Here is a 14130-nt window from a genome sequence, read left to right on the forward strand (position 1 = left end):
AAGGTTCATAACCAGACATTTTTCCTCCGTAGGTGACTGTTAGCATCGAGGCTTCGTCATGCAAAACACTGAACCCTTTACCATGTGTACAAAGTAGACTAGGTTGTTATAACATGTACTCTTTCACTCAAGAATGCGTTGGGGCTCATCTTTTTATAATATTGTATAAAGGATTTTGTGGATTTAGAAGACTCTAGGGCAGGAAGGTTTTGTATTGTAAATAAAGCAGAAGAGGCGTGAGGTTAGAATGACTGTCAATGTGTATCTTGTGCTTAGTTGAATGTGTCACCAACTAAAAGGTAACATGTACTGGGACATTTTTGATGTGCAGATGTAAAATGGCGAATTTGATATGTAGCAAATGGCAATATAGTCCCTTGTAAAAAAAAGTTTCAGGCGATGCAGCCAACAGCATCTTTGTGCTTTGCGCTGCTTTACATTTACTACTTTGAACGGTTTTTGTTTCCCTTAAACCCATTTTTACATTTTTCAGATTTGATACACCTTTATTAAACTAAAAATGTTGTCAGGGAGAGCTGACCTCTTTAGGAATGGGCACACACACAAACAAACACACACACACACACGCACATGCACACACACACACAGCTTTCTATGGGACAAGGTTGAGTGATTATTACCCTCTAAAGAATATCAATATTCCATCATATGTACAGTGCTGTATGTACCTTCAGCTGAATTAGTCCACCATCAAATTACAGAAGTGCTTTGCCTTTCTCTCCATATGATCCTAAAGAAAAGCTAATGAGGATCAGCAGCTGGGGAATCGTGTAATATAAATTACACTAAAAAATGTTTTGTTGCTACCTAGCAAAGGTGTTACACTATTAAACAATAGATATAGGTAAAAACGCAAGTCTGTATGTATACCAACACTACCACAATGTTGCCTTGATGTTACATATACAGTTGAAGAGACTGCATACCAAATCTGTGTATTAAAATTGAAAAAAAGGCTCAATAAACTCAACTGCTCAATAAATTAACTCAGTCAAAAATTATTTCACGACAATTGTCGCCACATCCCATTAATTGTGGTGCAAGATATGAGTGTATGCCTAATATGTGACAGATATCAATAGGAAACATATAATCAGTGTTTTCTCTGAAATTCTATGCAGCAGTGGTGCTTGTAATTTAATTATGTTTCCACATTTGTCCTTGTTTTGGTCCAAGTTATGCTTCTAGTACAGGTTACAGTGCTAAACATATTTTTCTTTAGATACTTTAAGGGAAAAATCCACCCTCAGATACATTTACACTGTTAGATATCATCAATTTGTGATGTTCAATGCATTCCAGGAGTTATTGTGTGATGTGACAGTAAGTGTTGTAACCTAATCTAAACAGGACTGCACCTTTTGTGTTTTAGAAGAAATATGGCTACTTTCATTTCACATTTTCTCTTGCTGCAGCGGTAATGCAGTGGTGGCGCACCGCGGCTGAATGAACACAGAGGAAGCACTGCAGGAACCAAGCTGAGGCAGGGATCAATGAGTAATATAGATGGGTTTGTATTGGATGGAGGTGCGGTGATGTCTACTTGGCTTTACTCTCTTGAGCTTGTTTCTTGCGCGCTCTGCTCTGGTTGTTCCGAACCGCCTGGCTGATGCAGGAGCCGCTCTCCTGACCCACCTCCGTCAGACGGATATCACATTCTGTAACAGTGGTGTTGTGCGACATCCCCTCCTCCAGAGCTTTACCTCCGTCCTACACACACACACACACACACACACACACACACACACACACAGAGGTAGGGAGAAAGAGAGAGAAGGAACAAATAAACACATTTGGCACAACGCAGGCAGTTGTTCCTCAAAGGTCTCCGGACAGACTTGACAACCTTGAACAGTCGCCCCTTGGCAGCTCTTACTGTACAATATACCACTGTGTCCTACACTTTCTAAACTGCTTATTGTGATTGTCAACAGTGTTTTATTGTTATGTCTGAAACAGGCGTTTCTATTTTAGTGAAGACTAGACCAAGGTCAAAGATATTGATGCCGCTGCACGTGGCATTTCTGCTACGTGGGTGATTTTCGATCCTCCGCAGTGAATTCCACTCACAGGCATACAAGGAAATCTTGAAGAGGAGAGAGCATGAGAAGGGGAAAATTCAGATCCACCTCCCATGGGGAAACAACACCTACTCAGCTTTCCATTATTGCATGTTTTCAACACATATCTATGAATAATTGAAAATCTGTGTACTTCTGAGCTATTTTGTCTGCTTACTTCACGATACTATGTTTCCGTACAGGCAGGAGTGAACTGCACTCTATGCTTCGGCTGTGATGGGAATACAGTGTTTCGAAATATAGTGCTATCCTCGATAACATTTTACACAAAGCTGTTACTAAGTTTAGTAAAGATATTATTACCTGTGTACTAATTGCTGTGTACATTATTACCAATATTTTTTTCCAGATTTCCCACATTGAAAAGATGGTTCCAAGAAGGTCTTATAGACCGAAACATTGCATACATTTTTTGTAATAAATTTCTTGCAAGTTATGGCTTGTTTTCCTATTTGTCTAAGGCTAGGTCTCTTTGTCTCTAAGACTTTAAGCCAGGTGTGCGGTAGCTTTTCTTCCCAATTTACTAACCACAAATAGTGACTTTACTGTGCTGATTACAGCCCTATCAAACAGGCTTGACAGCAACTTATTAAGCAGTTAAAAGAGAAATTCTTCCACCATGTACAGGAATGCCCTGCTTACCATGCCCAGTCTGTTGCAGGAGAGGTTGATGCTCTTCAGGGTGTTGTTCTGAACCAGCACTTTTGACAGGGCGATGGCAGCGGGCTCGCTCATCTCGTTGGCTCCCAGATGCAGGTGGAGTAGGGTGCTGTTGTTCAGCAAGGCCTGGCCGACAGCCTGACCCCCCTCATCTCCCAGGCGGTTCAGACGCAGGTTGAGGGACAACAGGGTGGAGTTCTTGGACAGGGCATGGGCGATAGCTTGGGCTCCCGGGCCTCTGATGTTGTTGTCATAGATGTTCAGGGTCTCCAGTTGACTCCTGTTGAGCAGCTTGCCGATGGCCCGGGCTCCTCTGTCTCCTATCAGGTTGTGGGAGAGGTCGAGCTCCCTCAGGGAGGGATGGTCCAGGAGGTATTTCACCAGCAGACGACATTTGTCATCCTCCACTTTGCTTTGGTGGAGCCTCAGAAGCTGTGGAAGCAATACAGTATGTGGATTAATACAGACTGTGGTGACTTTTTTTTCCAAGTAGCACAGAAAACAGATAATTTTAGCATATGTAAAAATAACTGAAAATGCCCATGGCTACTTTCAGTCACAAGTTACATATGTGCGTCCTTTTCAATTTTTTTTACACAGCATAAAGCTATTTTTTAGGAGCAAATGCTACTAACATGGTAGCACTACATAACACTGAGAGGCTATATGAGGTAAAATAAAGCAAGCAATTCAGAGGAATGATATCAACTCCAATAACTATCCTCTCGAGGGGAACCTAACAGCTTCCCCATCATGCAAAGTGACCAGTAGTATTTGTGCCATGTTCCCATGCAGTAATGAATTCATGTGACATAACTGTTGTATCAAATAATGACTTATTTAGGTTGCAGCCAGCGGCTCTGCTGTCTTTTGTTTGATGTAAGTAGAGCATACAGTTAATGCTGACTATGCCAACAAGAATTTTCCCATTTCACCACATTTGAAACATTTTTGTAAATGATGCTTAGTAACTGGCGAGGAAGTGGGGGACGCTGAAATAAAATAAGAAAACATGCTCCAGACGATCAGGCTCCATCCTTTGTGAGAGAGCAGCGCTACAAAGGGCAGTACGCCATAAAGCACTGAGGAGCAATTACTATTTACCTTCAAGGTCTTACAGGACTTTAGGGCCTTGGCCAGGGACTCGCAGTCTCTGGAGGTGAACTCAAACAGATTCCACTCAAAGTTCATGCCACAGTGCTTCACCCTGTACACCAAATGCAGCTCTTCCAGGTTGGTCAGCTTGTTCAGCAGGATGCCAAAGTCAAAGTGGTCCATAGATGGTCCCTCGGAGCCACTGTCACTAGCCAAGTCTGAGCCGTCTTCCTCTTCTGCCTTCTGGGGCTCCTTGATGGGCGGCAGCAGCTGGGAGATGTCCAGCCTCTTCACGTAGTTCTTGCAAAGAGGGACCATGTCTAGAACCGTCTGTGGGTCGGTCACATCTGGGATAAAGAGCTCAATAATGTTCTCCAGGTGCCTCTCAAAGAACATTCGCTTGCAGCTGTGGCCGTACTGAGAGATGTCGCAAAGGTCCCACCGCTGGCTGCAGCACCGCTTCCAGTAGCCTTCATCGCTGATCAAGTTGGCTGTGACATGCAGGGGCAGAGCAGGGGAGAGTCTCTCCAGCACGTAGTCTTTATGGCCGGACAGAAGCTCTTCAATTATGGGCTTTTCTGTAACAGGTAGAAGTTTTCTGTAATAAATGCAAGTACACTCTATGAAATCCAATCAAGTCCTTGTTATAATGTAGCTGATGTGAGTGTGTATAATGATACTCCTGAAAACAACAGCATACCTTCAAAGTTCCTCACAATGTTTTGCAGGCAGAGGTTTGATAAAAGAGGCACTAGAGCAAGGGACCAGTCTGGATCTTCAGCAATGATCCTCCGTATCTTCCTGCAGTCCCGAGCCTGGTTGAGTTTTGCCACCGGAGGATAAAGGGACTTGGACATTGTCCCAGTCGTCATGTAGACAATTTTTGCAGCTTTAATTTTTCTGCTTAAAAACAAGAGACATTAAGATAAAGATGATTTTTTTGGCCATGTTCCTAGCCATGAAACGTGTTAGATCTCAGCAATGGTAACTAGGTCCTTGCTTATCTTCATGAACCAGAATAGTATATTTCTGTGTTGATACTTTGTTTTATAACATGTGAGTGTTACTGCAGATAAATCCTTCAGCAACATTTGGGAATTTACATCCTACCACAGGTGTAGGCCTTTCTGTGGCCGTGCTTATCCACATGAAACAGACATTTATGGACCCCCCATGTTAACGTTAGCTAGCTAAACTGCTACTAGCTTATTGCCACTTTAGCTACAAATTTATTTCAAACAATCTTAAAATGAAACTACACATATTTATGTTTGTTTTCTACAATTTATATACACATAACACAGCTAACTCGCTGTTTTGGGCAACTGAGTGCCATGTTACTGTACCTGCAGTGCTTGGCTTGTCTTGGCTCTGTCTGTCTCCTTGGCAACACGACGCTCAGAGTTTTGCTCAAGGGGAGTTTGAGCCCTGAACGCTGTCGGGAGAGGGGCGGTGCCATGGGAAACCTGATAACTCTGTGGTCCTCAAATCCGGTCCTCGGGGTCCAGAGTACTACTGCTGGTTTTCTAGTCTGCCAGGTAGATAATTGCATTCATCCCAGGTCTAAATTAGTTCCTTATTAGATCGCTAAAATGAAAACTACATGGCAGAGACTCTGGAGCCTGAGGACCAGACTTGAGCACCACTGAGCTAACTCCTCCCCAGAAACATGGAAAGATGTACACTCCTCAATGTGACCCTAGCTAACACACGGCTGCTGAAGAAATGCTGATTTTGTATAATCGCAAAGCCTTTGATATTGGCTTGGTAAGTAAAGTAAATGCATCATGTACCATGCACTGTTTTTATACCAAAACCCAAGATTGAACATGTAGAGACAGCTGGACTGAGCAACCTGTCTGGAAGACAAGTATGTTTGGAGTCAACCTTAAAGCCAACCTATATGAAGACCTAACATCCAACAATGCAAGTAGGCTACACCATGACCAAGTTGAAAAACACTGAGAATTAATGTCACATGATTTTAGAAGGCTACATAGATTATTTACCATCATATATTATTGTTTGAGTTTAATATGTATCTACTATATGGAATTAACAATTAATTTACCATGTAAATACTGACAGTCATATAGCAAGTTATTTATATTTCTATTCATCAATGATTTACAAATGAGTTGGACTGTACTCTTTTATTAATTATAATGTCATGCATGAAAAGGAGAGGGCAGAAATTCACAACAGATTGCCTGACAATTGTTCCATTAGAGTCAATAGTGTTTTTCCAGTCAGACGACACTACTGCATGCATGGACATAAAATGAAGATGACCTTGAGTGTGAGTGCTGAATGAGTGTGTTGTGGGCCTGTGTGCGTCAGTGTTACAGGAGGCTATATGCTGGTGCAGCGTGGTTAGCGCCCTGATCATGCTGTGAAGAACATTTGGATTCTACAGAGCTGGCAGATGGACCAAGGCCTTTTGGATAAGAGCATTGGAGAGGATCCATCTGCAAGAATTGGACAAACAATGGCACCAAGCAGTCGCAATGTGGAAGGGTAGAAATCAGCAAACATTGCTTTCAGTGTGCTTTCCTGCTTTCCTGTGACTGGCAACAAATAACACAAAATAAATGTGAAAATTACAGTAAAATGGCTTTGTCCATCCCCAACTCAATCTGCTGTGAACCAATGCTGAGATAAATTCAAACTCTGTATCAAATATTTTGCATGGCAAGAAATGAACTTGAAAAATGTACATCTTATTTGGGTAAAGGGTATGCCAACTAGGATGATAGATAAATTACACTGGCATTAAATCGACAGTAAACCATCCAGTAGCCTATAGGCACTTTTTTATTTCTCATGCAATAACTCCTGTAGTGTAAATAATGAATCTCAGTCTAGACAGAGAAAAACAGCTTGGTCAGCTTTAGTCTCAACAAAACCAATGATTTGTGCCATGCTATGCTTGGCAAGACCTGGAATTGATGGGGTCCAGAATGTGGGAGTCTTATCATCAGCTGCAGCAGGAGAGCTATTGTTTGGCTGGAGTGGGGTGTGTGGAAAGTGTTTGTGTGAGTGTGTGTGTGTTTGGGGGGTGCAATTTCAAGCAACCCTCGCCCTGAGTATGTATAGCTCTCCTCTGCAGTCTGCCACGCTTCTCTGGGCGGGCTTGTTTGCTCATACAGATAGGCCGGCGAGGGGCACAGTCACTCTAGACTGAACCTTTCAGAGCTGGCTGAGAAGAGCTGATTGTCTGGCCGGGGGGATGTGATGTTTCAATCTGACATAGACGAGAGGTAGAATCACCGTTTCTCTGGTGTGCAACCCACCAGTCACATTATAGATATAAGAGTCTAGCTGCATATTTACAGTTTGCAAAAGACTTCAATACAATACTGAATGGGACATGTTGTATGTATATAAAAATCACTTGGCCCTGGAGCTTAAGTGCAAGATGCGTTGACTCTGCAAAAGCTTTTAAACAGGACATTATCTGAAGTGTGTGTGTGTGTGTGTGTGTGTGTGTGTGTGTGTGTGTGTGTGTGTGTGTGTGTGTGTGTGAGGATGCAGTTATATGATTATGTTTAGACTCTAATGATGTAATATTGTTTTAGGGATATTTCACCAATTGTGTAATAAGCTGGGTCACACTTTAATATGAACTTATATGGACGGATCTAGGCACATGATGCAGCAAAACTGCTTCTGTAGCCCATGTGGAAAGGGAAAGTGAGTGAGGTGGAGAGAGAGAGAGAGAGAGAGAGAGAGAGAGAGAGAGAGTGGGCTGTTACTGACATCGTGACGCATCATGGAGGTTGCTCCAAGAGTCGGAGGGTCGGAGGAGGGAGGGAAGGAACGAGGCTCCGACTGTAGCCCCGAGGCAGTCCATCACTGTCGTCCTCGTGTAACGCGGCCCGACAGACACACGCTTCGCTCGCACTCCGGCTTTTAATGGACTGGCGTGACATCAGCCATCCACGGCACAGGAGGCGAGCGCACTCTGGAAGCTGCCGTCCTGTCCCAGTGCACTCTGGGTACTAGAGAGGCCCAGTGGGGTGAATCATGGCGCTGGGTATTCCTGAATCTGCCCCAAACAAGAAATGTAGAGAGTTAATGATCAGCTTGAAAAGTCATTGAGTGTAATGCAATCACAGTTCACTGTTTATGCAGCATTAACAAAAGGCAGAAAATAGGTTAAAATGCCCACTAGTCACCAGGAATTCACAGCAATCCTTAATCAAATGCCAACAAATTACCAGAACTGCTGATGTTCTTTTTCATTTACAGTGCACACATCCCCTCTGCAGCATACAGTGCAGTGGGATATTAGCTCATATATCTCACAGAGTGCCGGCTGTTCTGTATGGATAAGAGATTTGGTATTGGAGTATTGAACACATGCCATCATTATTTATGGCAGAATTACATTTCTTAGAGCTGCGGTGCAGAAGCACGTACAGGGAGTTCACACAGCAACACACAGCACCTATCTGTCTGTGAGGAGCGTGTGCCATATTTCCTGCATCACCGTTGGGGATGGTGCTATCACACTTCCATTTGCTTTCAGAGCGCAAGGAGCTGTTGCATTAGTTGCTAGGCAACATTGCCGCATGTGTGAAATTACCAAAAGATAGACGGATTTAGCAGTTGGAAGAGTTTCCTTACAAAATGAAGGCCATTTGAAAAGTGTGACACCCGCTCTGAAAGTGATGGTTGGCATGCAAAACTCATTGTTGAATATTATTCAAATTTTGCACGATTTTAAGCTTTACACAACAGCAATATTTAGAGAAATGTAATCATGTTTTTTTTAAATGACCAATGAACATCAGGCAACCTTCCCCACCAAATAGATACATATAGCATTTTGGAAGTTATCAGTAGTATGCAGTACATTTCTGGATACTATTTCACAGGTGTACTGTAGGAAGCAACGGAGTGACATCAATGACCAAAAAAAACCTTTATAAAGATGATATCCTTGCAGACCTTTTCTTCACAGTTGACTGAAAATTTTATTTTGCCTTGCATATTGTGACAATGCATGACAAGGCTTGTGGCACATGTCAAAGTTCTCAAATGAACTAGGGGCTTGAAAAAATAGCCTTGCATCACAAAATATGAACAATTATACAGTACATCATATCTACTAATCTGCTTTTGCTTAACTGGCGCCATCTTGTGTCTACATTACACCAACCAAGATCGAATGCAAAAATCATGAAGCGTTTTTGCTGTAAACTCCATAAACTGGTACATTTATCACATTAAACCATCTTAAAGATACAAGATGAACGCATTTGGGTGCAACTGACCAAGAGCAAAATAAGTAAGTCAAGTAAAAATGTCAACCTTTTTGGTGATGCATGTGGTTTGATCATGCTTTAAGAATCACAGTATCATCACATTACTGTTTATGTTATTTGTTTCATGCACAGCCAAAGGCTTTTTGGCAATTTTTCCACCACAAAACCTGATAGGTTGCGCCCAGATTAAGTGGTTAAGTGCTCCACCTTTGGAATCCCACCAGAGTGTTCTTTTCTGTTTGCCCTCTGTCTCTCTGTTGAAAGGTCATTCACATGTCACAACTTGTGAGTCAGGCATCATCAAAAAAGAACAAGGTTACCATGACTACTACCAGATGAAGTTTACCAGTTCATAAGAACCAATGTATGAATCAATGCTTGTACAAAGTCAAGGTTTGTATCAAAACATAAAGGCAGGTAATGACTTTGAGTGCGAAAATGCATAGGAAGAAACTTTATTCCTTTTGTTGAAAATAAACAAAGACAATAAGACAACCAACTGATCATAATACAAAAAGAAAAACATGAACCATAGCTTAATCTGAGCGCTGGACTCCTGATGAGACCAAGCTTTGTCTGCAATGCCCCAGGAACATTCCAAGGAAATGCAAACTTTGACACCAAAAAAAGTCCAACTCTCACCACTGCCCAAATGGAAAAGGGGCTAATCATCAAGTTCATCAACACTTGCATCTGAGTAACTATTTAGGAATGGACTGGACTCCGAGCGGACGCTGCTGTCTGTGTCCAAAGAGACCACAGAGCTGAAGCTGCTACCTATGGACACCATGCTCCCGTCGCTGTCGCTGCTGCTGCTGTCGTCATCGTGGATCACCATCACCTCTGCAGGGTTTGCTGCTGGTGAACGCAGAAAGACACAATGACGGCCTTTCTTCACAAACATTAGAAAAAGCAACATCCTCCCTCCTGAGTCTCCACACTTTTTTCCCCCTCGAGGTGTGCGGTGCCTCGTGCCCCGACTTCCTTCACATGAATTTGAAATCTAAAATGGGAATAAACTCCATGTGCCTTTAGCACGGCTACACTTTGTGAGGGAAGAGCACTTGTGATGTCCCTAATGCTCAAAGACTGGCTTGCACAACGCGATTTTGTACAATAACTTAAACGTGACATCAAAATGTCCTACTATTTCTCATCTAATCGAACACATAGCCAAGCACTTACAGTATACAATACAGTTTACAGTACACCATCTTTAAAGTGAATCAGAATGCCTTGCTCTTTGAATGCAGCATTGGGAAAACAAAATGCTTTAGTCCAACATATAACCTTTTTACATATCTGTATTGTGATCAGTATTCTTTCATTAACTGTAAACCTGAATATATTCACTAATATAATCACTGTTGTGTTATTTTTTCAACCTTTATTTATCCAGGGAAGGGTTTTGCTCAGAATGCATGTTCATTTTCAGCACCACCTGCCTCGCATTCATAGTTCAACACATTCACACCTATATTCCTTTACTGCTGGCCTCGGGGCAGCTTCACTATAGGAACTGGGGGTCAAGTGCTTTGCTCAAGGCCATCTCATCTGGTTGCTGTTGAGGGCGGGCCGAACATTACTCATTCATCGTTCCCCTGCTTAGACTTTTCAAGGCTGTTCCTGGCCGTGTTGACTGCGGGAAACTAATGAAGGTCCTTGGTAACACACCTCTCACCTTTCCTCTCAGTGATGAGCGTCTGCCGCCTGGCCTTCATGTCGAGGCTCAGGTTGTCCACCATGCTGTCGATGCAGTTGTCCAGCGCCAGGCAGCGGGTCTGAGACTGAATGACCTGCCGGCAGATGGGGCACTCGTCTTTCCTTTTACGCCACTCCTTGATGCAGTGAAAGCAGAAGCTGTGAGCGCAGTTCAGGATGACCGCCTGTAGGGGATAACGATTAAGATGCAAACGCGTAAGGTCTAGGGGAGGATGAGAGTGCAACAGTTCTTACTACTGAGGATTGCCTAGCCAAAACAACACCAAATTTTTGATGTTACTTTTCATTGCAGGTATTTGAGAAACTTGAACAAGGTAATCCCAATATGACTGCTCACGTGGGATTTGTACTTGGGAAAAAATGCAATAGATGAGAATAACAACAAGGATGCAATTTCTGTAGACTAACACTAAGTGACTGTTAGTCTCACCTCGATGAAGAGCTCAGAGCAAATGATGCACTGAAGTTCATTCTCCAGCACCTCAGTCACTTGTGTGACTACTTCCTCTTTTTGGGCTCTTGCCTTCTCCTTTTCCTCCTACAAACAGGGAAAGATTTCAATTTCCAAGCCTCAAAATTCTGCTGAGGCCATACCAAAATATGCAGAAGTGCAAAAGGTAAAGTTACTGTGAATATAGCAGCATACCTTAGTCACTTCCAACTCTTTGTTTTTGGCCAAGAGAACCTCTTCAAAGTCTTGCCGAGAAAGGGCAAGCTCTTCTATAACTTTCTTTTGCTAAGGGCATAAACAGATTTACAAAACAGTTAGTCAAATTCACTCATGTATGAAGACTACACTATAAATAATACACTGGTAACATTTTGATGCATCACATTTAGATGCATACTATATGGTTTGGGGTTGCATTTGCATTCCTATAATTGACCAACAGTAAAACCAGTCAGGACATCACATTCCCTTTTATCTACTATGCAACAAATATTTTCAGCAGTATTTCACTCTGGAATTACATTTATAGTTTTCAGTGCTGGTGTCTGACTCAATTATCATGCAAAGTTTTGTTTTACTTCAGAGTCTCATAATTCTAACACATATACAAACTACAGCAGATTGGCAAATACACACAAAAACACTGAAAATACACATTCATGTTTTGTTATATCCGATCCTGTATATTGGTAAATAAAGATAATGAAGTCACATCAGGTAAATATGTTGAAAAATGAAAATGTCGTACCAAAGTGAAATGTCGGTATACATCATTATGTAAGAGCTACATTTCTGTGCCAGTTACCTCTTGCAAGGCGACATCCAACTTTTTTTTCAGAAGCTCATCTTGCTGCCGTGTTTTCTGCGCCTTTACACCAAAAAACATGACAGGTTAGTCCTCTGTTTATGAGAGTATTGTGCGTATAACACTGACTCACAGAAAATTATGCTCTTATGGGTTATATATGCTTCTCTGGTATAACATATTACATAGCAACATTTTCTTATGTCTAGACAAACTGTATACCACAAACAAAAGTCAGAGAAGTTAATCTGGCAAAGCTGTGTCTTCCATGTGTGAGAGGATCTACTGAGTCAAGTGTCTCACCTCTAGCTGCTTCTTGGTTTCACTGAAGGACTTTTCTAACGTTTCCATCCTGTGCATCTTAGTCTTGAGCGTCTCCAGCTGGCTCTGCAGCTCCCGGACCTGCTCCTCTTTGAGCGGGTCGACCTGCTGTGGCTCTCCCTCCAGCGACGCTACTCGCCTCTGGGTGTCGTCAACCCGCTCCCGCAGCATCAGGATATTCTGGCTGTACCTGCAAAAAAACATACAGGAGATCAAATGTTTGATTCATAATGTAATCACAACGGGAGCTCCATACGTATCTACAAAAGACTGGGTCTCATTTGCAGTGACACAAAGGAATTAGACGGTCCGACATACATCTGCAAGTTGTCCAGGTCACTGGGACTGCCGCAGCCGTCTGAGAGTCGGTCTACTCCTTGGACTTGTGCACTAGGACCAGTTTCCTCTGGTTGGCTAGGTCTGGGCCTCGGCTGATGTTCCACTAGAGGGCAAGGCTGTGCAAGTGACTTGTCTGAAGAAGTGCAGCGATAGAGCTTGGGCTTTGATGAGGTAGAAGGCTCAACTTCATCCATGTTGAATTTCCTCTTTGTCCTTTTGGATATAAAGGCTGTGTTGGCATTCTCACTATGTACCTTCGCTAGGTAAGGTTTAATGTCTTTGAGGGGCCGCTGGACGAGTATGTACTCATACTCAACTTTGGTTCCAACAACAGGAACCCCAAGTTGTACTGAGTCCCCAAGCCTTAGGCCTTTAACTGTCTCAACAGGTATGCGCTGTCCATTCACCGACACACCATTGAGACTCTGAGAAAGAAAAGAAACATAGTCTTTATTAGCTGCACTTCATAGCGTCATATTTAAACTTGAGCACACAGAAACTGGGCTACCTTTGTGTCTGTCACTGTCCACTGGCCATCTTCCATTTGCTTGAAAATACAGTGTAGTCTGGAGATCATTAGGGGACAGCTTGGAGACAAGAGCTGGTAAGTGACGTCTAAACCACGTCCAATCGTTATCTAGACAGTGCAAAACAAAAACACAACAATGGTAACCAATAACATTAATCTAGTTAGTTATCTACAGTTTGGTTGATTGAGCTAATGAATTAACATTACCACTCCTCGATAAAGAAGGAGTAATGAGAACAAAAAGAGCACTACAAAGGAGTAACGTAAAATTTCAGGTAACTAAGTTGAATTTAACGCTATCTTAACTACGCAAGCTGTAAGTTAAAGTTAGCTAGTTAGCAAACTGCACCTCTGTGTTGTCGAGCAAACGAAGCCAGTCTGAATTTCTTCCGACTCGCATCAGACAACAAGCCTCGGTGTTTGCACACTCGTCCTCTTCAGCTGCACAAGAATCAGATGTTACAATGTCCATTTTATCTCATTCTGTCACTGGCTAACAAGCCAGCTAACCAAAAACTAAACAAAACACTAGAGGTTTCGTTTTTCAGAGCCTCTGCCCCAAGGCACTCAAACTGCGTCAAGTTAGAGAGTGGTAGCCAGAATAAAACCGGAAGTCAGGTGATTTGTCATCAAAATAAAATAAAATAAAAATTATTGTTTTTTTCTGTCCGACCGAACCTCCCGTTCCATAGCATTTGCGAATTAAATTGACTTTTTCAACATAGTAGACATCCTTTCAAGTTGTCTGTTATATGTTTAGTGATTGGGTCTTTCCCTGTGTATTTTTGAAAGCCCTAAAAATATGGCATCTTACATAGGCCTACATTACATATGCT

The 14130-nt window shown here is 42.4% G+C and overlaps 2 protein-coding genes across 5 annotated transcripts; both read right to left on the bottom strand.

Moving 5' to 3' along the window:
• Nucleotides 1–1560: 1560 nt before the first annotated feature.
• drc5 (dynein regulatory complex subunit 5) lies at nucleotides 1561–4714 on the bottom strand. The gene is made up of 4 exons (XM_071919066.2): nucleotides 4558–4714; nucleotides 3867–4435; nucleotides 2745–3194; nucleotides 1561–1731 (listed from the first exon to the last, which is right to left on the bottom strand). The coding sequence occupies exons 1-4, from the start codon at nucleotides 4712–4714 to the stop codon at nucleotides 1561–1563; spliced, it is 1347 nt and encodes a 448-aa protein (XP_071775167.2).
• Nucleotides 4715–9566: 4852 nt separating this feature from the next.
• On the bottom strand, nucleotides 9567–13842 carry rnf8 (ring finger protein 8, E3 ubiquitin protein ligase). Of its 4 annotated transcripts, none has more exons than XM_071919078.2 (9): nucleotides 13644–13842; nucleotides 13274–13402; nucleotides 12745–13190; nucleotides 12409–12616; nucleotides 12106–12168; nucleotides 11496–11585; nucleotides 11280–11387; nucleotides 10809–11013; nucleotides 9567–9982 (listed from the first exon to the last, which is right to left on the bottom strand). In XM_071919078.2, exons 1-9 carry the CDS (start codon nucleotides 13764–13766, stop codon nucleotides 9792–9794), a joined length of 1563 nt encoding a protein of 520 aa, XP_071775179.2. In that variant the 5' UTR covers nucleotides 13767–13842; the 3' UTR covers nucleotides 9567–9791. The 4 variants fall into 4 exon arrangements, with proteins under 4 accessions (XP_071775179.2, XP_071775178.2, XP_078145982.1 ...); XM_071919077.2 differs by having other exon boundaries at nucleotides 9567–9985; XM_078289856.1 differs by having other exon boundaries at nucleotides 9805–9982; nucleotides 10802–11013.
• Between the last annotated feature and the right edge of the window lie 288 nt (nucleotides 13843–14130).

Source organism: Centroberyx gerrardi, chromosome 18, assembly GCF_048128805.1.
Source record: "Centroberyx gerrardi isolate f3 chromosome 18, fCenGer3.hap1.cur.20231027, whole genome shotgun sequence".
Classification (NCBI taxonomy): Eukaryota; Metazoa; Chordata; class Actinopteri; order Beryciformes; family Berycidae; genus Centroberyx; species Centroberyx gerrardi.

Coding starts and splice junctions, on each gene's coding strand:
- drc5 (XM_071919066.2), bottom strand. CDS start 4,714: ATGTCCAAGTCCCTTTATCCTCCGGTGGCAAAACTCAACCAGGCTCGG. Junction 4,436..4,557: donor CATTGTGAGGAACTTTGAAG/GTATGCTGTTGT, acceptor TACCTGTTACAG/AAAAGCCCATAATTGAAGAG. Junction 3,195..3,866: donor AGTCCTGTAAGACCTTGAAG/GTAAATAGTAAT, acceptor TTGCTTCCACAG/CTTCTGAGGCTCCACCAAAG.
- rnf8 (XM_071919077.2), bottom strand. CDS start 13,766: ATGGACATTGTAACATCTGATTCTTGTGCAGCTGAAGAGGACGAGTGT. Junction 13,403..13,643: donor GTTTGCTCGACAACACAGAG/GTGCAGTTTGCT, acceptor TGCACTGTCTAG/ATAACGATTGGACGTGGTTT. Junction 11,388..11,495: donor AAGAGTTGGAAGTGACTAAG/GTATGCTGCTAT, acceptor CCCTGTTTGTAG/GAGGAAAAGGAGAAGGCAAG.